The sequence below is a fragment of the Xiphophorus couchianus genome, chromosome 10 (assembly GCF_001444195.1).
Source record: "Xiphophorus couchianus chromosome 10, X_couchianus-1.0, whole genome shotgun sequence".
In the NCBI taxonomy this organism is placed as follows: domain Eukaryota; kingdom Metazoa; phylum Chordata; class Actinopteri; order Cyprinodontiformes; family Poeciliidae; genus Xiphophorus; species Xiphophorus couchianus.
The window spans coordinates 7,388,623-7,413,017 of NC_040237.1; the positions used below are offsets into that span (position 1 = coordinate 7,388,623).

Here is a 24,395-nt window from a genome sequence, read left to right on the forward strand (position 1 = left end):
GATGCTCCTGCCACTACCATGCTTTGAAAGTGGAACAGCATGCTTGTGTTTAAAAGCCTCTCTTTGAATCATCCAAGCTTATAGTACATCTCTGCGCTGAGGTCAAACACTTTTTCTTTTCTGGTCATAAAATAGTTAAGCTGAAGACATTTAGCTTGTCCATGTGTCCAGATTCAAATTTCAGTCAAATTTGAAGAAGTTAATAGAGCAGATGTGTAGTCAGGTAATACTAAAGAAAAGGCACTTTTATTTTTAAACTTAAAATCTTCTCTGCACTGAACATTAACAATGAGTTTTATAAATATGATTTAATTGTGTAAATCCAATTTGGTCTGTGAGAAATTATTCTTTAAACAAGCAAATCTTAAACTTCTACAAACTTATTCTGGTCCGTTTAGTGGAAAACACACCAACGAGTGTGTTGGCGCCACACACAGCTGTGGAACTGAACACAGGGTCTGAACGTCTTCCTGTATGCAGCCTCTTCATCTCATTAGGGGGCGATCTCTCTGTGGGGTTTCTCTAATTGTTGAATGTTCATTAAGTGGCAGCATCTGGATGTTTTCCATCATCTGTCTCCATATTCGTTTGTTTTAATTATCTGTAATGAACATAATTAGACAAACTAATAAAGCAGGATGATTTAGTGTTTATTAATCAGAAACTTGACATTAGAGAGGCAAAGTTAGATAAATATATGATAGAAAACATTCAGATGCAGAAAGGGAGGAGGTGGTGTGCAGAGAGCGTGTTTCTGGATGAGGGAGACGAGCTGGACATCAGGCTGACGTGTCGAAAAGCTTCTCGATCATCTCCTCCACCTCCTCTGGCCGATACTTGTGATACTTCTCAGGGTTCTTAGTGAAGGAGATGTTGGCACACCTGCAGGTGAAACCAAAGGAGTGAAACATTTTCTGCCATAAAGAACCGATTCAGGAATCTTAACACTATGCTGTGGCACACTGTTTGAAGTCCATCATTCAGAAAACAGCTGCAAATGCATGAGTTGATGCAATGTCAGGGAAATCACAGAAACTTAGAAGTTCCATATCAGACTCTGTAGGCCATAATCCTCATCATCATTTTAGGAGAAAACTAAATGCAGTTCTTTGACACAAACAACTACAACCAACAGTCTGAAGGTCCTGCAATGGCCCAGTCAAAGTGTAGACCTTTCTACCTGACTGAAATATTATGGTGGGGTCTGAAAAGATTTAGCCTGGCTGCTGTGAGACGTTGTAAATGAGAGTGGGGGAAACAAACCCTTCCCTGATAAAGTCAGATAAAATGTGGCTACTGAGAGATAGTGGGCCTAAAGCTGGCTCTGCAAAGAGAGGACTGTTTTCCTATACTTAGCGCTTCTATTTAGGAACATGACAATTAAGTTTCTCTTAGTTTTCTGAATTTAAACAGATCACGTCCCCATATCAAGATTACCAGGGGAGATAAAATGGATGTGTCTCACCTCTGCACGAAGGCTCTGTAAGCATGTGAGACGATTTTCCTCTGGGACTGTCGGATGTAGTCTCTCTGCTCCTTATCTGGAATGGCCCAGCCTTTCTGGATCTTGCACAGCTCCTCCAAGCCATCATTGAACCCCTGAGAGAGACACACAGATGACAACTGCAGTTAAAAAATCTGCTTTAATATGTTCACAACAAAGGCTTGTATTTTCTTTGTGGCTCACCTTAAATTTGTCTTTAATCACCTGTCGTTCTTTGTCTTTCAGCTAAAAGAGAAAAACAAGTTCAACCAACATCAACATTACATATAAATTACATATTACATATTACATACACATTACATATTTTGTAGCTTTACATATAAAGCTACAAAAATTCACTCCAAAAGTTTCAGCTTGACAGTAAACTCCTTGTGTGTTTTTTCTACTTGCCACTGTAGCACAAGTATCACATTTGTACTAGGATTTTTGTTTCTGTGAAATTCCTTTCCATATATCTAGCTATGGAGGTTTCACTATCTCTATCATCAGTTTCCTCTTCCTTCAGGATGCAGGGGAGTCAAAACTCATCCTCTACCTCCATTTCCCTCATCACTAACGATAATGCTTAGTTGAGCATATTTTTAAACAACCTAAATTTTATATACTGCATGTAAACTCCAGCTTTAAAACCACACGTTGTAGTGTCCTAGCAACCAGCAGAACCTGGGCGCAATGTGGAGGTGTGTGCGCTCCTCCTCAGCTGCACATTTTTGTCAGGCAGAAAACACAGCTGATTCCCATTTCTGTTCGTGTGGTGCCTGAATGTGTAGTAGGACTTAATGATTTAGAGAACAGAGATTACTGATTGTAGCAGAGGCACCGTCGCATGAGGCCAGGATGGTAGTCCACCTTTAAATCGTCAAACAGCATAAGGAACATATCAACGCTATCAGGGTTGATGTAAGTTTTGGTAATTAGATTTTCTCATCAAAAACAAACGAGAAACAAGCAGGATATTTTTGGTTGTTTTAGTGACATATTAAACTGAAATATTTGTTTTTAAGTTTTAATCAGATAAGCAGAAATTCAAAAAATTATTTTTCTTCTCATATCCAAAATAATAAAAACCTAAAACCAACAGCAAAGAGAATTTTTTAATACTGTTTCTTGTATGACCTTGTCCAACTTGATTTGTTTTGTGGTGAGAAGACAACAGATTAATAGCACCTACAGTCACAATTTACATTGTGCAGGAATGTAAAACAAAATTATTTTTGCCTGTGATTTTCTTTAAAATTTCAAAACCAAGTTAAGATTTATACTCAACCACTTTTGACGACTAGAAACTCAATTTAAATTGAGGTTTTTTAAAAAGCTAATCAAGTAAAAACTTGTTCTTTTTGTCTTTTATTGAACAAGAAGAGCAAAAAGGAAATGAGGATTATGGATGGCACTGTTTGCAACGAGGCTGAGAGTTATTTCCGTCCCATCACATCGATGTGCTGTTTCAGTTGCTGTTGGAAACTGTGTTGAACTTTCAATACTACAGATCACACAAATGCTTTGAACTGTGTTCTGAGCGACAGATTATGAAGGCCTGACCTTGGCACCTGGTTGGAAAATAGGCATGTTCTTGTCTGTCAGGTGCTCCAAAACCTTCAGCCAGCTGCAGCAGAAAGAAACAACTTGAGCAGAAAGTTAAAAATGTACTAAATGTTCTTGAGTTTTCCATGAAACTGTAACTTACCTGCGCTGATAAATATCGATCTGCTGCTTGATCAGCTCTCTGTAAGAACTCTCTGCCTTCCTCTGAGTGACCGTGACCAGCTGGATCAGCTCGGACCTGCAGCCATCCAAAATAACATGGACAAACATCAACATCTCAGTGGTGAAATGAAGTGCAAAGTGTCTGACAAATGAGGCAGCGAAAGAAAGACAGGAAACACGCTGACTTCTCCAGCGACTTGAGGATATAGTTGTAGTTGTTGTGCAGGAAAATGGCGCTGAGAGCCGAGTCCTCGTAAACTTTGGATTTACTGAGCAGGTTCAACTGCAGGTTTCCTAAAACTTTACCTGAAGAAAAACAGAGGATGATTACGAGTCGGCACAAGAAGAGCTGTCACACTAAACAGGCGAAAGTGTGTCCTTACAGATGTACGAACTCAGGAGCCGTTTGTTGAAGTCTGAGGTGGAGCTGCTCGCTGTACTCGTCTCTGGAAAAACAGCGGAAATATTTAACCGATGGGTTTAGAGCTAAATGATCCCACACAAATAAGAAAAGTAAGAGTAAAGACAGAAAACATCAAGCCTACACACACGGACAGTCTCCGGCTTACCTCGGGGGTCTAAAGGGATATTGTAAGTGTCCCCCAGAACTACAAAGGCCGAGGCCAGGCAAAAAGAGAAGAGACAGAAAAAGAGGCAGGAGCAACAAGGTTAGAAGAGATTTGTTAGAGCAGAAAAGGCAAACAGCCGTCAGCCAGGCAGTGAGGGTTTAAAGAGGAACATTCCCACCGTTTTATCAGAGATTTATGAGGCAGGCGCACACAGTAGCACAAAAACAAGCAGAAACTGGGAAACCGGCCTGTTAACCAGACTGTTGAACTGGTTTCACATTTAATCACAGAACAGGTGTTTGGAGAATGATGTCGCCCCTCTGGTTTCTGTTTGGTTAAGAACTCTTAATCTTTGTGAGGTTAGCTCCGAAACACACTGAAAAGGTCAGATGTATTAAGCTAATATGTTGAATGTGTGTGATGAGTTAAAACATCCCAGTCAAAGAGGACAGACCTCTAGTTTATATTTAGTCAGATGCTACACTTAAACTGCCTTAGCTGAGGAACTCAAGAAAATAAAAAAAATATTCACTGACAAACAACAAAGCTAAAATGTTTTTACAAATAACTCAACATCAGTATTCTAACTTAATTTTGAATGGATGTAAAAAAATATTTTTAATACCCTTAAAAAAAGCATTGTATAAAATGTATTCTATTGTTAAAATTTTAAAAAGTTGCATAATGATAAAATATTTTATTTAGTGTAAAGTGCTTTGAGTGGTCAATATGACTAGGAAAGCATGTGTGAAACCATAATGTGAGACAGAGTTAAAAATATGGAAATTAAATAAAAGCAACAAAAAATACATAAATCTATATAAAAAAAACATTTTCAAGAAAATTGTGTGAAGGAAAAAAACAAAATAAAATAAAGATTAACAGAAATGTTTTTAAAATAAATTTAAATTAACTAATTGCTCTAAAGCGCCACATAAGGAAGTTACATGTTGGAATTTAAAGAAAGCTTAACATCCTATTAACTTAAGATTTAAGAACTACATATTAAGGGTAATATAAATAAATATATAAACAATTTAATATTTCATTTAAAATAAGCAAGGTTGGAAGAAGTATTGCAGACAGATGCAACTATAACTCCTTTTTAGTCTTACTGGCTACATTTACAGGCTGTCGTTCAGAGTGATTTATTAAGAACAGACTCATAGGTGAAACACATCAGTATCCAAACACTGTCCAGCAGAGGGGTCAGTTGTTTCAGCAAAGCAGAAAGATGAAAGACAGTTAGTTGTCCGTGTCGTCATAGTGACGGTACCTTGGGAGGCCAACATGGCTCCGGCCGTCTCATGAAAGTCGAGCAGCTGCTGCAGAAACAGGATGGCCTGCAGAGGAGAAGAAGAGCACCAGCACAGCTTTATGAACCAGTGATGAAAAATGTTTGTCAGAAAACTAGCATCCGCAGTCACATCGTTACGGAAGATTACCGTAATTTCAGGACAATAAGTCAATTGTTTCCACACGCTTTGATGACTGCCGCTGAAACAATGATGCTGCTAATGTAATGATGTTACCAAGCTAACGAGCTACATGCCCAGGGCGAATTTGCCTCAAAACAAAAGTACAAGTGAGAATGACCATGAAAGAGAGAGTAAGAAAATGTGTGACTATGTCATTTTTATGTTGCTTAATTCCAACACTGAAAAGGCTTCACTGGTCTTAGAGCGCAGGATGAAGATAAAGATGAAGATAGCGATCTATGACTGTTCCTGTTTTTTTTAAGCAGCTGTGTTACAGGAACTGTTAGGAAAATGTATTTACCGTACATATTTCATTAAAAGTAAAAAAATAAATATTTCTGTAAAATGCCTTGTGTTAAAATGTGGACACCTACGACTTATACATATACAATTTTATTTTATTTTTAAATTTAGTGATGTAACTTATATTCAGGTTCACCGAACGGTCCAGAAATTATGCTACAATGATTTCTGTGTAACAACAATTTAATGAATCTCATTCTGACACCAGTGTCTAATCACTACAACTTGTTGCTAAAATTTTAAAATTTGAACAAAAATCTGTTAAGAGCTTCTGGCTCAGTTAGAATGAACAGGTCAGATATGCAACAATTCGATCTGTACTGGAAAAAAAAAAGTCACTACTCACGTTGCTGGTCAGTTCGTGGACTGTTCCATCTTTGGGCATGTTGTACTCTTTATCAGGATCATTCTGTTGTTAGAAAACAAGAAAGGAGAGCGAGTAAAGATTGGTCAATCAGTCAATCAGTCAATCAATCAATCAGGGATTGCTGATTAAATGGAAATAATCTGATCGTCGTGCCTTAATGCTGTCTGCGAACTCTTCCAGAGCTTTGGCTCCGATTGTCTCCATGGAGGTGATGAGAGTGGGCAGCTTGTTCTTGGTGCTTGCAGCCGTACCCTGCACACACAGGGTGTACAATTATTCGAACTCAAGAAACACATTATTTTCCTTCAGCGTCGGAACGACGGGGCTAAAACGGCTCCAACCTGCAGCGTTGAGTCAAACTCGGACTTGTTCATCTTCAGGTGTCTGAGGATGGGGAAAATGGTCAGGACGGCTGAGTAGTCGTGGCGCATGATGGCCCGGCGAGCCGCAGACACAATGTTGTCTCCCTCCAGCATGAGGTTGTCCAGCGCCTCCTGTGGACAGATGAGAGAAAAACCGGCGGGACGTTACTGACTCCCCTCAACAGTAAAATGTATCGCAATCCAATGCAGTGGAAACCCACCTTTTCACAGTTCAGTATTTGTGAATTCACAAATTCACAGATTTTTCTGTGGAATGTAGCTAGAATTATTCACGCAAAATTTGCCTATTAGCGATTTTCTCACATAGAAAAAAAATATTTGAAAGAAAATGCAGCTTGGAAAGCTGAAATACAGAAGCACAATGCTATTTGATACACTACTGCCATTTGCAAAGCAGCCATTCGTTTTCCTTTGCACTGATTGGCTGACCCCCAAGAGTAGTAGTGCGAAGACGGTTTCCTCTGTGTGTCTTAATGCAAACTGAGGCATATTGTGTGTTTGAACTGTTAAAACAAGTAGCTGTCAGTGTTTTTAGAGGGGGTCTCAAGTATTCACAGATTTCATTTGGTTGTGGTCCTTAAACAGAGCGAATACAACTGTAAATAAATTATTGACAAAATAGGTATTTATATGTCATAATGTAAATATAATTGTAGTAAGCATATTAACTAAAAATATTCAATGCAAAATGATAAATATAAACCAATTTACAATTATGTATTTTTTTCAGATTTCCTGTTCTGCAGTCACTAATATGTTTTTCTGCTTCTTAGTTTCATTTCAGTGCTCTGATTTCACTTTTAAGAAACCAAACCTGCAATAAAAAGATCAAATCTCAGCGTCTCTGACCTGAATCAGGGAGTCGAATGTCTTCTTCTGGTGGTGCTCAGGGATGATTTCTGTCAGAAGGGCATACTCACTCTGAGCCAGCTTAACGAAGGCACTGATACAGTGGATGTACGAGTCGATCTCGATGTCCAGGACATCGTCTTTCCCTGAGAGGTGAAACACAACAGTTCTAGTAAAATGTCTGGTTTACAATACTGAACATTTTAGCTGCCCCTTTTTACTTTATGTTTTTCTCCCATACATTAAAAATTCTGATTTCTGCAGGTCTTTGATAAATTATTGGACTTTGGCTACTTTTCATTCATTTTAAGTCTGTGACATTTCACCAGTTTTAGAAAAATTTTCTTTTTGTTATAGTATCAGCTACCTTACTCTTACCGATAAATTATGCATGTACATATACTGTATATACATAAATATATACAGTATATATATGGTCTGTTCCTATTATTTTAGCTGGGTGATTTTAACTCCAGAAAAATAATTAAGAGCCATAAAAAGAAAAAAAGACTCATGAAAACTTTAAAATGCCCCCAGAAAAAAATTAATCAGTTCTAATGAGATAACATAACGATGTTTATGATAGCAAAAAAAAAATGTTTAGTGTTATTATTATGAACACTCATTTTGGTAGTAGTTTTATTACCACACAAAATAAGCATAGTCTTACACAACATTTATTACTTTAATCCATATTTTTACAATTTGGTAATTGTTATGATATTGCTTTTATTTTGGATTTGCATACAATTTATGTTATCATTATAAATATTATTATACAAACAGCCATTAAATGATGACCTGAATTTGTCTGCACTGTATTATAATAAGTTAGTTATAAGTATATCATTAAAACGGAATCTGGAAATATAAAGTGGACGAATTTGAACTTGACTGGATTCTATATAATTAGATAGGCAAGTGTAATTATTAAGGCTGCACTGTTGTACATGATGCAACATTTGTCTTTTAAACAAACTTTGAGATATTTGTGCATTTTTTTCTACTTCTGTTTTTGCCATCATAGAATACTATACCCTGTAATACCAGCTGATACACTAAAAAGAAAAGTTGGAGAATTGTTGCTCCACAATGGAACATGTCTGCCCTTTTGGAAGAAAAATATAAAGACATGAGGGATTGATCTGGATTTACACAATTACAGGAAGCGGTCTGTGTTGAGGTATAGTGACAATAAGTGTTGCATCTGCAGGCTGAAACAATTCAAAATAAAAACAGAACAATAATATTTAATCCGAGGTCCACCTGTTTTTCTTTCTTTTCCCCGCTTTTTCTCATAACTCACCTGTGGTGGCCCCGTGCTTCTCGTTCAGGGCGTCAGAGTGGAGTTTGACCCGCAAGTCATTATCGTAACCTGGTGGGTGGGGACGGGACAGCAGGAAGACTGGTCAAAACCACCTGGGCTCTGACCAGACTGAGGGGGAAGGGGGAGACAAACCTGACCCTGGATCAGCTGTTCCGACCACCACCAAGCACCAGCACCAGACCAGAAAAGAAGCAAGGGAGACCCACTGAAGGCTAGGGTGGGGGAAGGGGGGCCCACAGGTTTATGTTGTCTAAATCAATGAGTGTGTGAAGCTACAAGACAGAAACAGGCTTCAAGTTTCACAACAGCTTTAGATTGGTCTCACCTTTTAAAAACCACATCCTGGCACACGTTTCCACTGCAGGTTATCGCTACTCTGGAAAAACCGCACTGTCTCACATTAAAGTAAAATATATTTTCAGATGAGCTCTTTTGTTTGTTTCACCTCTTTAGGCCACAGTCGTTTGGGATTATTTTAATTCTGCACAATAATATTAAAAATAATTTATACCTGTTACAACAATGTTCTAATATTTTAATGTTATTAAAAACCTTCTGAATAGCTGATGGCTTTATTATATTGAAATCTAAGGTATTGTAAAGATGAATGACAACCAGTAATGTTTCTAATGCAAGATCAAACTGAAATTAGAAGCAGTACAAAAATTTTGGTATTAATAATAAAACACCAGTTATGAAGTTCTGTAAATTAGTGGAATTATGTAAAAAATAAAATAAAACAATGACTGAAAGTTTAATTAAAGATGGGGCCACATGTAGAAAAGATGAACATCTGTCTAAATTGGGAAAAGGTGAATTTCTATGAATAGAAGAATGAAATAGATTTGGGGGTATTAAACTGTATTGTTGTGGCCTCTTACCAAACTTAAAACCTCATATCGCCATTATTGGTACAAGATTTACAAATAATTTATAATAAGGCAGTGTGAAGTTACAGTAAGGCTTTCTCTGGCAGCTGCTCCAGCCTCAACAAAAAGCATTTGTCTATCCATTTCCAACCCAAATGTGCTCTGACAGGCGGGGCTTTAGTGATCAATCTAGACTTCCTGCCACAAAAAGTCATTAATTATTCATATCAGGAGGAAATGGTGACTGCATGACAAAGGGGTTGCTGTTAATAGATTTTTTCTTTAAAGAATCAGGTTATACAGTCTAACGGATCTCAAAAAAAGCTTACATTTTAGACAGTCTAGCCACCAGTCAAAAACAACCAAGCAGAAAAAAATAAAATAAATGATAGCATTAAATCTTTTATGGTGAAAAAGTAAACTATTTATAATTAAATACACTACATTAATGTGCCTGCGAGTGTCTCACAACATGCTTGCTTCTCCAGTACTAGGTTTAAAGTGGCAGAAGTCCCATATGACTGCTACTGGCAGCCTGGTTAGGAAAGAGAGGAATTCAGTAAAATAAAATATGTAATGGAGCAAATGAAGAGTGCAGCAAAGTATGACTGCATTCTTAATAAAGGAGAATATTAAAATCCACAGCAATCTAGGAACATTCAAACAGATTGTGAAGGTCATGGAGACCACAAGACATTCATTCATTAAAATTTCCTGAAAATATTTTGACATTCAAGTCTGTGCTAAGCTGATAGGCTTCTTAACAGTGGAAACGTGTTTCTGGGTGGAACCTGATTATTCTTCAATCAAACATGACTAATTAAGACCTTCAGAGCTTTTGTGACAGGCCTGTTTTTCTGTGACTGAAACAGCTGCAGGAGGAAAACAGAGCGAAGAGAAGACCAGGGTGCTTTACCTTCCAAAGGAGTGAGGTTAGAACCCCCCTTTTTCCCATCCAGCCCATGCTGTGAGTACTGTTTCAGAAGGTTCTGGGCCTTGCGAATGGTCCCTGGTCCCATAGACAAACAGAAAGAGTCCAGAGGAGTGGGGCGGAGGAGGCAGCGAGGTCCAGACAGCCAAGAAACACGAGAAGGGAGAAGAAGAAAAGATAGGAGAGCTAGGAAGTGAGTGTGGAAAAGCAGACAGCACATCCCTCCACCACAAGACAGCCAGCAGAGGTATCTATGGAGGGGTGGGAGCAGTCCACCACCACAGCTACACAACAGGACAACCAGGTAAAAGACAAACTAAAGCACTGACAGGACAGCTGTGCTGAAACACACAGCGCCAGGGTCATGGAAGAGAATACACAGGTTAGGTACACAGCCTTCATAATTAATACAGTCAGCATCATTATTATTACTGATAAAAAAAAAAAGAAAGTCTAAAGATACACAGATGAAACATGTTCAACAGGTTTTAGAATTAAACGTGATGTGTTGGCTTGAGTTAGTGAGCGTGTGGCACATTTACAAAACAAACCGTACAGAGCTGGGGTGGTTAGAACATCAGCATACACAGAGCATACACACATGCAACAAACACAGAGACAAGGTCGCAGCGTCGCAGCCATGTCCAACAACACGCCGACTTCAACCTCAGCTCAGTCTACATCACCGGCGACAGAACACACACTACGAGTCTCCGCACAGAACAACACTCTTGCTTGTACGGAAAAGCTCTGAACCAATGTTTAAGGTTTTAATCTTGACTGGCCATAGAACATAGTGTCATTTTAAAGTATATACTGTATATGTACTTTATATATATATATATATATATATATTAAATATGACAAAAGAAATTGCTTTGCGATTGGGTCTCCGTCTCTTTAAAATCTCCTGCTCTTTCCAAAACTCCGCCTTCAGGACCTCATCGCAGCATCGCTTTTAGCAACATTCTTACCAGAATTGCACTGAGAACTAAGTAGACTCAAACTTTTGATGCCTCCCCTATAAATGCGTTGCTCTAATGTTTAATACACTCATGTAAGTCAACTAAGAAAAGGCTAAGAAAAGAGCCAGTAGTGGACATATTTTTTACAGCAAGGTTAAGTAATGTAATATAAATTTCATCGCCACAGACATTCAGTGACGACGGCAGCTGCAGATGAGATTTCAACCAAGTCTTCTTCCCATTACTTGTGATTCATTTATGGAGTTACATTGAAAAGATAAGCAAAATTACTCCAAAGCTGTAATGAACCGAGAATTGTGGCTGCAAAAGTATCTTGCCGATGGCCTACAACTCATTACTTCCACCTCTAGGCAGTTTTGCAAACAGCAGCACACTTCAATGACATTTCAAATACTCAGAAACCAAAACTCATCTCTGCCTCATTACAGAAACATAATGAACATTGAAAGCAGAGAAAACTTAATCTAACAAATGTTTAAACCGGTAAAAGAAAGGTTACCAATTCATACGTATGAATGAATTTGTCCTTGTTCCAAAATGGTTAATAAATGTTTTATTTAGTTTTCATGTCTTTTTGTTCCCCTAGCATTAATTAGAAGGACAAACTGGTTATCAGTCACACTGCGCAGTGAATGAATCCCCTCCAAAGCCCGGTTTTTCCAATTATCTGCACACATTGTGTGACAAATCAGTTAAGCTGTTTGTCGGCAGCAAGCTGCTCTAGTCACAAACCACCACATCACTGAGTCTACACAGCCTTCAGTTTCAGGGCATCAGCAGAGATAATTACATAAATGTTCCGTTTTCTTTTCTGCAAAAGTGTTTCTGTCAGAACACAGAACACCAAGAATTTGACGAAGGTGTACGAACTGAGATGGGGCTTATGAGGTCGTCTGTGCGGAACAGCAACAATCCGCAGCACAGCGCTTATTATTTTTAATCAGTTCCACCTTCAGAGTGGCAGACTCGCGCCATTACTGTCGCTTCATGCTGGACCTCGCCGTGAAACTGAAGGCCAACACGCTGAAGCTAACCGACTACATCTGATCAAACACTGAACCTCGAAACATAAACCCTAACAGAGTCTCTCCTCCTGCTCTGACACGTGGCACCAAACGGACACAAGCAAGCACAACACACACACGGAAGCATTGTGTTTACCTGGGATGTAGACTGTCATCACAATACAGGGATTAGGGAGGAGGAAAGGATGAAGGATGGTTAGAGCATTTAAAGAAAAAAAATAATCACACCATGTGGTGAGGAATGATTTAAAAGAGATGGAGAATAATGTGGCTGGATGGTAACCAACAAAGACTGAATGCAAGCGTCATTATTCACAGATTCGGACGTGTTTGTTATATTAATCTGTAAGACAGAAGCTGTGGTTGCCGAATGAAGAGGAACGTTAACAGATTATGTTTGGAAGCAGGTCCGTCTGTTGCTGACCTGGTCTTTTGGGAGCCTTTTTGGTAGGCGTGTCCTTGCGTTTGGTTTGGACTGCCGGTGAGTACAGGATACCAGAGGAGGCACTGTTCTTGCGGAAATGATCCTTCAGGCCTTTGATGGAGCGATCCAGCTGGCTGGATCGGATCTGGAAGTAGACGTTCATGAAATCTGCAGAAAAAGAACATTTTCAAGATTATGCCATGACTTAAGAAAAAATCTCTCAGTCTTTACTTACTTTTAGGAGATTAAGAAATTAAGCAAACAACTCTAATTGGTTCATCTCCAATTCAAAATTATAACCTCTGATAAGGAACCTGCAGCACATTTCTTCCTCTATGGGTCATGTTTGGGTCAAAGCTTACACAAATGCGTTTGGATGTGTTATGTAATCAGCAGGTCAGGCTGTTAGGTTTTCATTTTTTAGACGATTCCTAGATTAAAGGTTGTTTTTTTTCCCCACCACAAAACAATTACAAGTGATCAAGAACAAAGCAAATGAACATTATTGACAAAGATAAGTCTTTCAAAACAACATTTTTAATAGTGTTTTGTGTCGGATGGTGAAAATGCCCATCCTTACCATATATGGAAAATGATATAGCAAAATAAAACAGACCTTTATACAAACAGAGATATTACCATCCACAAGGAAAACTTTTTTTTCCCACTTTGACTGTTTTTTTAATGAAAAATGACAAATCCTTGTGCTACCAACCTTCGTGTGAAGATTAAACAGCAGCTTGAATATAAACCAACTAACTGATCAGTATCTGTCACGTCTCCTGCGCCTGAAGCAACACTCCGCCACTCCCAGTGTCTACTCCAGATTCAGCTCACAGAGCAGCTACAAATCCATGTAAATAAATATGCTACAAGTATACCTGCAAATATAAATAATCTGTGATTTTATCCTCAATCGGGAACATTACGTAGGAATGGACAGAGAGATTAGGTTTAACAGTTTGTGCTCCAACCTGTTTAGCTCACTTAATGTTATCTATTAACGTCATTAACACTCTTATTAAAAAAATGAGAAAACTGAAGGACAATAAATGCTCTCATCCAGTTCTTGTTAAATTAGTAGTCATAAAAGACAGAGTGATCAAATGTTCAATTATAAATAATACTGAAGTCTCTAACCATAAAGGTACCATTTAAATTCAATTCTTCCCTAAAGACCTAGAAATAACTTATTTTATCTCGCATAACAACCACAATTACTATAATTGGCAAACCGTACCAACTGCCAGGCGGCAGCTTATCATTTGGCTGCTCAGTCAGCTCAATCTTTCCAATTTTGTGGCTGATAAAACAATTCATGCGTACAGGCAAAAGCATTCACATCCTCTTAATCGCTCCTGGCCTGTCTCCAAAATAAATTCATGAAGTATCCAGATTAGTTCTGCTAACTGCTTGACTTTTAGCAGAAAATCATTATGCTGCTTCGGAAACAGCTGAGCTCTCCTGTTAATGCTACACTGCCCCCTGATGGCAACTTTAGGTGGGCTACTTCTGTTTTCCCTGTAACATATTTGTTCATTTGTCTTCAGCTGCTGGCTGTTTAACTGACTTCAAAATCTTATTTTTAGAAGAACTTCATGAGGTAACTCCTGCTGAGAACACATACAACAGCAAGGCTTGTTGGATAAAGTCTTCTAACGAAATTGAATTAAACCCTTAACCTTTAATAACTTTACCTTCCAATCATGTGGATTGTAATAAATCTGTTAGAGCACAAAACAGGAACACATTTTTGTATGTTATGACACATATTTTGATGAATGTTGTAATGAAACACAGGAGCTAAATATAGTTTGATCCCGACCCGCCTCCTTGCTGATCATCAGTCAAGAAAATGAAACTTCTCTGCATCTCTTGAACAAGAAGCACATTAGAAAGGTCCAAATTGGCTCTAATTTATTTGCATTACAGCTCCACATTCAATGAGAGATGTTCATTTATAAGATCTCATACAACGCATTTATATTAAAGGAAAGAAAACATTATGTAATCTTAGCTGTATTATGTTAGAATGAGAGAACAGCTGAATAAATCTTCTAAAGGATTAAATCTAATTTAAGAAGAAGTTGGGAGACCTGGGGTGGAAGTGATATAAAAACAGCAGACAAACTAAGACAAACCGCCGTACCCTGGTTGCGTCCGTATTCCACCAGCCAGCCGGAAATACAGATGATGTCCTGCAGTACGGCTTCAGGCAGGTGTTCCAGGACCACCTCCTCCTGCAGCTCTATGTCTTCGTCCACACTGATGGCGTCCAAGATCAGAATGGGGGGAACGGGTTTACTGTAGCGGGTCAAGAGGCTCCGGAACTCCGCCTCCAGCAGCTCTTTCCCTTTCTCAAAGCGAGCTTTCTGAAGAGAAAAAAAAAAAGACCAATCAGGGCGATTTAAAAGGAAATGAACACAGAGGTCAGAGGTCTTAACATTTTTCCCCACATTTATTTTTTCAAACCAAATCAAATCTTCCCAGACTTTTGAAGACTGTGTGGGATTTGTGCGATGGGTATGATTCAGACTGTTGAACTGATAAAAAAAGAAAAACAAAAACAACAATCACAGATTTCAGAAGATAGTTACCACTGTGTTAAGTTCCGGGCTGTCGGGGTTGTTGTCCTGAAAGTATTCCACAGCTTTCTGGATCCTTGCAATGCAGGCGAGGTATTCATCCAGTCTGCCTGAAGGTCTGAGAAAAAGCAAGTACATGATATCCCAGTAACTGCTTACAGCAGAATTTAAAAGGTGGAGCTAATCCTTACCCCTCTCTGATTATCCTGTCGGTATCTTTGGCCACGTGGTAGTAGCTGATGACATGGTCCAAGCAGGACAGCGTTTTGTCCACATTCTCCTGCAGCCTCTGCAGGTTCTCCGTCTGCTTGTGGACCGGGATGATGGAGTTCTCCAGCTGCATCAGCCGACTCTCAAATGAAGACAGGATGGAAACCTTACAAAACAAGAACAACAGAACAAGTCAAAAACAGATCTTCAACTGAAGCTTATGTGTATAAAAAAATGGAGCTAACATACAGCACGCATACAGGAACCCATGATACAGATGTGTAAAACGGTCATGAAATGTCTTATTTTATTGCAGTAGCATGATTTCAAACTTTGGACCACTGAGAAACAATCCAGTCGCCTTTCTTCTTAATTTAGGTAAAGTAATTCTGGTTTACCTCCAGTTCAGGATTGGCTAAACACATGGCAGGAGATAGTTCTTGCCCATATCCTGGGTGTGTGACCATATCGTACCAATATTGTACTTTTTCTATATTCTGTGCATTTATTAGTCACTGCTGACTTGTTTAACAGTTTGGTTAGCTTCAGTTGTTTTTAAAGTGCTCTATGAATGAACTTTAACTTGACTTAACTTATTAATCTCCCCCATATATGAAAAACAAACAAGAGCTATGCTTAATCTCTTAAGGCTGCTTGCTAACCGTTTTCTTTCACCGGTTTGTCTTCAGCACAACCTTTCATTAATATGTTTGGATAGACCTCTCTGCAAAGATGTTTTATTTAAATTCTTTCTTCGTTTAAATGTTTACATATAAGTAAATCCAATTCTAATAAACCAAACTCAGAGACCGAAAATAAAATAATAATCCTTCCAATATAGCAAAAGCAAGATCGGGGTATTATTGTTAATAATATTAGTAGCAGTACTTAGTAGAAGTAGCAGTCTCTTATGTTTTGGACAGCAGTAAACAGATCTTCTCACCATGCCTTTGGTCAGCTGATCGCTCTTCTCCAGGTTCTCCCGGATGAATGACAGCGTCTCCTGTTCCTGTAAAATCCCCACAGTAAATAATCCCGTCTTCACACATTAACAGACACCACTACTTTATAGTTTACAGTCTGTATGTATTTAAACATCCTGTTTGTTAGCTAAACCGTGAATTTAGCACAGATCTCATCTTCCTGTCCAGCCAAACTGACCTGCTTCAGTTTCTCCTCGGTCTCTCGCTTCCTGGCGGACGCATCCTCAGTAGGAATCATCCTGGATGTAATTCCCATCAAAGGACGGTCTCCAGAGGAAGAACAACTAATTCTCTGGACTGTTTAAATCATAAAAACAACAAACCAAAGCTGCTGTTCCTAGGAGCTAAAGGAAGCTACTATAAGCTAGGTTGGTTAGCCGTTGTAGAAAAGTCTGAACTTCCGGTGGTTTCAGAATAAAATAATAATTTAACTTAAAAGAAGCATTTTCCGTACGATTCTGGAGCACATTAACTAAAAGAAAAAAAAAAAAGTTATCCATCAATTTGGACTTGAACATGTTTTCCATTTCTTACTGCCATGACTGATCAAAAGAGACATACCTTGGCCTTAGACGTTTCCTAAGACTGCAGTAAAGCTAGCCCGAACACGATATTCACATGCGCGACTGCACAAGACATTTTTTCCCACTAAGTTGCCGTACGTTTTGTTGAAAAACTTTCAGAAGTATTATTTATCCAAGTTAGCACAGCAACCTAGGAAAAAAAATAAAAACATACTGTTTTGATGATCATTCCTTGATGTGATATTCTTTACAGTTTAATAATTTGTTAGTTTCCTGCAACTATGTTGATTCGAGCTTTTATTTTGAAACGTAAATTTACTGACTTCCTATCGAGATGTGTTCTGTCTTTTGCGTACCCCAGACGTAATATACTAAAATAGACGCCAGAGGGCGTTGTTTTATTAAATATTAAAGCCATTATATACCCATGAGTAGAAAACTAAGTCAAGGTTTCACAACGTAATTCAAACCAGGCGGAGTCATATGCATTTTAATGCAAACAATGAGTATTTGCATATGGAACGTTAAACTAAAAACGCAAAAAAGAAAGTACACCCTCACTGAAAATACACATGAGAACCTAATAAAAAATGATATGATCTCCATTAGGTTGATTATTTAAATCTAACGTTAAGTGTAGAAAAACACCCTGTGGTTTAAATGGCATTAGATTGTGAAGAAAAACATTCATCTTTGAAACATTCACCTTTGATGCTTCCATGAGGTAAGAAGTAGCAGACAGGTGTTGCTGTTGACCCTTTTAAGAACCACGCTGGATCATCAAAATGATAATCAAACACACAGCAAAAATAAATAATTGAAAAAGAAAAGAGACCAGGTGTTACAGTGGCCCAGTCAAAGCACAGACGTCAACATAAATGAGATGCTGTGGTGGTACCTTTAAAGTGCTGGACCATAAAAAAGAAGCAAAGCTGCAGACCTTGTGTGTTTTTGTATCATACATATTCAATTTAAATTTTAGGGTTTAGAACATTCAATGACAGTTTTTTTTTTTATTCTTTCCTGACATGCACACACCTGAACTAAAAGCAGGTTTACTTCCGTTTCTGGATAATAAATTAGCATAAATAAAAACAAGAAACTAGTCAGAAAAAAAGTCCCAAATGCATTTACACAAAATATTCCACATAGTTTGTTTTACTTACATATTTACAAGGAATACGTTACACAGCCTGTTGTGCAAGAAAACTTCTTTACAAAGCATCTGAAAAGATGTTCAAAGTTGCATTAAATTATTGAAAAAAAGAAATGAAAACACAAACTAAAGATATATTTATGAGACTACAGCACAAACTAGTCAGGTTAACATTGCAGGCTTTTGTCACTCATGTCTGAGATGTTAGTAAAGAGTGCTTATTGCGCAGGTTGAGTTACTGGAAAACAGCAACCAAAACCTCTGAATAAAACATGAAAATAACTCAGAGGATTTGAACATTAAATTAAAAACAAAACCAATGTCTTTAGTCCATGTGGGAAACATTCCTGTCTCTACTTATTCTACCAGATTAGGAAAATTGCAGATGTGCAAAACTCTATGATTCCTCTTCTTTAGACAGCGTCTGTGGATGACAAAAATATCAGTGCTACTTTAGAAAAACAAGAGAAAGAAAATCTTCAGTCATTTGATCTGAAGTCCCCTCACCTGTTTCAGGAACTGTCGGCCAAAATAATTAGTGGCCATGTTCTTTAGGCTGGTCTTTGCTCCCACTTTACACCGCACATATCCGTACAGGTTAGCTCCTTGCAGCACCAAACCCATGATCACTACAGGCTGAAGAAGAATACAGTACTGTCACTAATGGTTTAATAGTGTTAATATCCACATTATTTCTTCCTTTGAGAATAAAAAATGTATCAAAATATTGCAACTTGTACTTTATACAGTGATCATTTTGTACAGTGTAGGTCAGAGGTTTGCATTCACTCATAATGGACATGAAAGTCATTAATTATGGGTTTTAAATGATTTACTTGTAGTTGACTTTTTCAGGTTGGAATGATAACTTAACTGAAATTAAAAAATGAAATAAAATTTGGTTCGTATGTTGTATGTTTCAGTTCAATCCAAGTTTTCTCTCAATAACAAGTTCAGAACTGTAGCTGCAGATTCAAATATATATGTTCGCTCCCAGTAATATTTAGTTACATAATCCTTAAGTTGCACTGATACTTCAAATACACACGTTCCTTAGCCATCAACAAGCTTCTGGCATCATTCTGGATGAATAATGGACCTCTCTCCTTTGCAAAATTCTAACAAACTAGGTGGTTTTAAGACACAGATCAAATTTAAATATCAGTTCATAAAATTTAAAGTTGAAGTGTTATTATCCATTTGATGAGTACATCTGAACTGTTCTTGGAAGTTTCTCATGTTGGAACAACCAATTATGTAAAAGTTTAACGATCTAGTTGAGTCCACCGCAGACCAACCATCAACCTGCCTGTGATGTTCTGGAAACCAACATTTCACACAGAGATATTTTAACACAGTAAAAGAGACTGACATCACTGTTTCATTGGCTTCAAGTTTAAGACCAGTATGAACTGACAACTTTCCAGAGTGTTTCCTGAATATTCTGACCCAAAAGTGTCAAACTCCAGTCCTTGAGGGTCTGGTGTCCTGCAACCTTTAGATGCAGGATATCTAAAAGTACTGCATCGATGACCCCTCTACCAATTTCCTTTCATCCTACGGAGACAGTTTAGGTCAAGTTGTTAAAAGCATGGACACAGTTTGGTGTTCCAACGGGATAATGAACTCAAAACACATTCCCAAACTGGTTTTGGGAGGCCTTTATTAAACCTCCTGAATGGCATCTCTAAAACCCTGACCTCAAGCTTATTGAAAAGGTCTACACTATTATTAAATGCCACAAAACCAACTATATTTTGGGTGGATTTAAATGAGCTCTACCAATTGTGATTAAAAAGAGTGGTGGTCAAATATCAAGCCAAAATTCATTCAGGACCTGGTCTGTAGTAATCAAAACATGATGTGGTTGAGATGCAACTTGCTGACGGACATTTATCCAAATATTAGTAGGTCTGTACAAAAAAACACACTTAAGAATTGCAGTTGGGGGTTATTTAATAATTCCATTCCAAAAATAATGGCTTCAATGAATCATAAAGGCTAAAAATTACTATGACATTCATACTTGATGGGTGGATCTTTGAACGGATCTGTATATACTCCATGAAGCAACTTACCATCCATTTAATCTTAAATGAAAATAGTGTGCTAAAGGCGAAGATTCCCCAGATGACCGGGCAAACTATCAGTCCAAGCCAGAAAATTCGGGACTCTGAATCCGACGCTTGCTGCTTCCCAGTACCCTGAAGGAAACAGGATATTCTCACAGTTACACCATCTGTGAATACCATAAAGGTCACTGACAGTAAACGGATGCATTTATCAAACTCATGTAGCCCCAGATGTCAGCATCATGAGAGGTTAAAGGCCTGGAAGTGAATTGGGTAAAACAGCAGAAAGAAGAGAAACCTCATACCTTCCGCGACTCAAACACCCAGCGGCTTTTCCCGTCATCATCCACCTGATTCCACCACCGCAGACCAACCATCAACCTGCCTGTGATGTTCTGGAAACCAACATTTCACACAGAGATATTTTAACACAGTAAAAGAGAAAACACACTCTTCTGTTGGTGTGTCTCCACTGCTATATTAACTTTGAAGCTGAACTTCTTGACGTAACTTTAGTCTTTTTTTTAGAAATCTAACTCTCTAGAAACGAAGAAAACTCTTATCAAAGTGAATCTAAGCCTTTCTTTGTGACTGATAGTTTATCATTCTTAATTCTTGTTTTCAGTTCTACAATTACAAGCAAAATAATTCATTAATCACAACTGATGATTTAGGTTGAAACTCAGGTGAGATATAAAAACTTCATTCTCTTTTGATACTACAGATAAAAAGCATGCTTGGCTACAGCAGTGGAATGCAGCCCTCATTACAACAATGCAAATCCTACAACTCTGTCAAAATATCTGCTGAAAATAAGACCCATGATATCAAAGACAATTAGAAACCTTAACCCATTTCAGGCATGTCCTGCTTTCTATTTTGCCAAGGATAAAGTACATATAAATACATATATACTGTACATACTAAACAAGTCTAACATGCTACTTAATCTCCCTTTATGAACAATAAAGTACTTTTGAATTGAACTGCAGCCATCACATTAGTGGACAGCCATGCACGGCAACTATTTTGGTTCAGCTTAGCATAGATATCAACCCAATTATTTATAATTTTTGACAATTTAACAAATGCTCATTTTCTCTAATTTGAAAGAAGAGATTTGTCACCAAGCTATTTATTCAAAGCCTCTGTGCAAAGTGAAGCATAAACATAAGCGTTTCTGACATCTAGACCATACAGAGGGGAGCTTTTATCCTCATTGATCGCAGACACAGAACACTTTATTTAACTACTTTAAAGTATAACCATAGGACAGTAAAAGAATGCCCACCTTTACAGTCCAGAAGTCACAGGAGAGCAGAAGGATGATTGTGACCATGGAGGCGATGAAACTGCCGCTGACGAGCTCACAGAGCAGGTAGACAAGCGTAGCGCTGACTCTGAAGAAGAGGTGGAAAAAGGATGCCACAGGATGCCTGCCACAGATTTATAGAACGATTAGAGCATCATTTAAAATCTACTCACTCCACCCATTATTACTGTCAGTTACAAAAGACGATTATTTGTTTTGGAAAAAAAATCAAGATAATAATCTAGACAAGACATGGCTAAAAGCTATTTTATTTCTAAGCTCAATAATGTGACCATGTAGGTAAAATTATCGATAACCTAACAACAAAGATGTAGAAGTGGAATTCAGCAAGCCAGAGTGTCTGCAGAGAAAACTCAAAGCAATACAGTCTATAAAAATGTAGGATAATACTTTTGCAGATATAAAAAATGACAGAAGCAGAAGGTGGTATTCGTGAGTGAGTGATCTGTTTAGAAATCAGCTGAAAGAAAAGCCACACTAGAACCATCACTAGACATTAAGGAGAAGCAGTCATTGTTGTGCAACACTTTTTCTTCAACCGAGGCCAGGAAAGAATCATTTTTGATGATGGTTAATACAGAAAAAGATCCACGATCCATCCTGAAAAGCTGAGCTGCTATGTAAGAAATGAATTCTAACTGACAGTTCGTGACTCAAAGAGTCAAGATGTAAATGACACAAAAAAATTGTTCTCCTGTTTATGACAAGTTTTCTTCTTCTTCTTGATACAGAAAAAAAATCTAATCTCTAACAACTATTTTATTACACTTCATAAGCTCTGTGTAAGTAAACCAGAATGATCACCTGTTTGATAAATTACCATAAGTAGGGTGGAATATGTCTTTATTCTTCTACTCCATTAAAAACAACAGCTCAGTAGAAATAAAACTGTCAGTTATTTTATTTATTATTTTGGTCTCCATAAAACGGTAAACATCAGACTCATTTGCCTGAATGCTCTATAAATTGAAATTAGAAAACTGTGACAATATTTGCTAGGTACACTCAAAAACGCACACAGAAAGCTAATCCCATCAGGACTCAGTAAACTTACTTGATGTTCTTCTTTGACCTTTTCCCTGTGTCCTCCTCGGCATCAAACAGAGACACGTCTTCATCGTTGGTATCCTGAGGGATCAATAAGGAAGAGGCCTTATCCTCAGAGGCACAGAGTTGATTCTAAATAAAACTCAGACGTGTCCATATGGACTGATCAGAGGTCACAAGAGTTTGAGTGAAAGCCCTGTTGGTGCTGTACCTTTAACACACATGGTTGAACTTTCTGCTGCATGTAACAGCAACTAAAGTTTTAGCCTTGTGTTGAAAAAAGGACAGAAATCAACAGTTACATTTATCATCTTATTAAGTGAGTTTTCTGTAAATACTCCTGCAGAGGGATACAGTATACAGCTAGAGTAAATAATAACTTTGATCCGTAAAATCTGAAAAATACTGATCAAAACTACTTTAGATACAAAGAAACCGGAGGGAATCCAAGATTTTTGCAAAAAAACGGCTTCAATGTTGTAAATTAGCTTTACAATTAGCAAAGCCCTTTAATAAAAACACGACGTGCCAGTTTCCTAACGTAACGTTCTGCTTTTAAGCGAATGATGGCAATATTGGAGGTTTTAACAGCATTTTTATGCTTCCGTTAACCGCAATTTAAAATAGAGAACAAATACGCTTTAGTATGCAAGTCGTTTAGGAGAATGTAATATAATAATATTATAGGTAATATAGGAGAATGTTGTTTTTTTTATTTGTTGGCAGAAAATGTGAAGCTAAGGTTAGCCACCTTTAGCTGAAATACAGTCTAGTTTCAAGAAATTACTAAACATTAACGTCGAATACATTATAAAGCATGCAGACGAAAAGAACGCAACTGATGGACTTAATACAAACTACAAGCAAATGTTGATTACAGACAAATGTTTTCGGAACTTAACATGTAGCTGCTGTGTTTAAGCATGCTAACACTATTAGCAAGTTAACTGTTCGCCTTCACTGGAAATAAGAAAAAAAAAACTTTCATCAACAGTTTTCTTCACAACATCATAGAAACAGCATAAGCTGTGTGATATGTCTAAATTTAAATAAAATAAATGAGTATTTTCCACTTACTCCTGTTAGCATGATGAAGTTTAGCTCAATCTTCCTGGTTACATACTCTGTGACACGTCACATTACGCGACGCGTTAGTCACGTGACTGACGCCACTACGTCTTCTTCTTCTTCTTCTTTTCCTTTTTTATGGCGGTTGGCAAACAACTTTTAGATGTGCATTACCGCCATCTACTGGAATGGAGTGTGGATCGGGACGCTAACTATATACACCCCCCTCAAAACAAAACAAAACAATAAAATAAAAAAATAAAAAATGAAAATAAAAATAATAATAATAATAAAATAACAACACTTAAATCTTTTCTATCAATTTTGTTTTCTTAAGATAATTAATTAAATAACTTATATCTTTAGAATTAGAAATTTTTCCCAAAATATCTTGTAAATTTAACTGTAATTTATTTTCTTGTAACCGGCAAACTAATTTCCTTCTCTCAACAGAATATTTGGTACAGAACAACAAAACATGTTTTACTGTCTCTTCTTGACCACAAAAATCACAACTTCCAGTTCGATGCTTTCCTATTTTAAATAAATTACTGTTTAACCTTGTATGTCCAAAACGCAACCTAGATATAACTGTTTCCTCTTTTCTATTTCGTCCCGTTCTCCTCATTGCACCAACTTTTCTTTGAATACTGTACATCCATCTACCAGTTCTATCTTCCTCCCACTGTCTCTGC

General features: G+C 37.7%; 2 protein-coding genes across 8 annotated transcripts; both read right to left on the reverse strand.

The window, feature by feature from the left end:
* Positions 1-629: 629 nt before the first annotated feature.
* Positions 630-16,899, reverse strand: exoc7 (exocyst complex component 7). 7 transcript variants are annotated; one of them, XM_028029453.1, is made up of 21 exons: positions 16,679-16,899; positions 16,461-16,526; positions 15,499-15,683; positions 15,320-15,425; positions 14,872-15,094; positions 12,723-12,890; positions 10,273-10,365; positions 8,467-8,535; positions 7,161-7,306; positions 6,270-6,422; positions 6,082-6,180; positions 5,908-5,970; positions 5,057-5,123; positions 3,781-3,819; positions 3,595-3,657; positions 3,397-3,517; positions 3,192-3,287; positions 3,047-3,110; positions 1,688-1,729; positions 1,466-1,599; positions 630-882 (listed from the first exon to the last, which is right to left on the reverse strand). In XM_028029453.1, the coding sequence occupies exons 1-21, from the start codon at positions 16,754-16,756 to the stop codon at positions 780-782; spliced, it is 2,178 nt and encodes a 725-aa protein (XP_027885254.1). In that variant the 5' UTR covers positions 16,757-16,899; the 3' UTR covers positions 630-779. The 7 variants fall into 7 exon arrangements, with proteins under 7 accessions (XP_027885254.1, XP_027885250.1, XP_027885248.1 ...); XM_028029449.1 differs by lacking the exon at positions 10,273-10,365 and adding an exon at positions 12,435-12,446 and having other exon boundaries at positions 16,679-16,898; XM_028029447.1 differs by lacking the exon at positions 8,467-8,535 and adding an exon at positions 12,435-12,446 and having other exon boundaries at positions 16,679-16,898.
* Positions 16,900-18,130: 1,231 nt separating this feature from the next.
* tvp23b (trans-golgi network vesicle protein 23 homolog B (S. cerevisiae)) lies at positions 18,131-23,808 on the reverse strand. The gene is made up of 7 exons (XM_028029454.1): positions 23,710-23,808; positions 22,640-22,713; positions 21,544-21,688; positions 20,558-20,647; positions 20,259-20,384; positions 18,688-18,816; positions 18,131-18,604 (listed from the first exon to the last, which is right to left on the reverse strand). The coding sequence occupies exons 1-7, from the start codon at positions 23,719-23,721 to the stop codon at positions 18,578-18,580; spliced, it is 603 nt and encodes a 200-aa protein (XP_027885255.1). The 5' UTR covers positions 23,722-23,808; the 3' UTR covers positions 18,131-18,577.
* Between the last annotated feature and the right edge of the window lie 587 nt (positions 23,809-24,395).

Coding starts and splice junctions, on each gene's coding strand:
- exoc7 (XM_028029453.1), bottom strand. CDS start 16,756: ATGGGAATTACATCCAGGATGATTCCTACTGAGGATGCGTCCGCCAGG. Junction 15,426..15,498: donor GACAGGATAATCAGAGAGGG/GTAAGGATTAGC, acceptor GCTTTTTCTCAG/ACCTTCAGGCAGACTGGATG. Junction 3,111..3,191: donor ATCGATATTTATCAGCGCAG/GTAAGTTACAGT, acceptor TTTCTGCTGCAG/CTGGCTGAAGGTTTTGGAGC.
- tvp23b (XM_028029454.1), bottom strand. Junction 21,689..22,639: donor AGGTCAAAGAAGAACATCAA/GTAAGTTTACTG, acceptor AATCTGTGGCAG/GCATCCTGTGGCATCCTTTT. Junction 18,605..18,687: donor GCCGACAGTTCCTGAAACAG/GTGAGGGGACTT, acceptor TGTCATCCACAG/ACGCTGTCTAAAGAAGAGGA.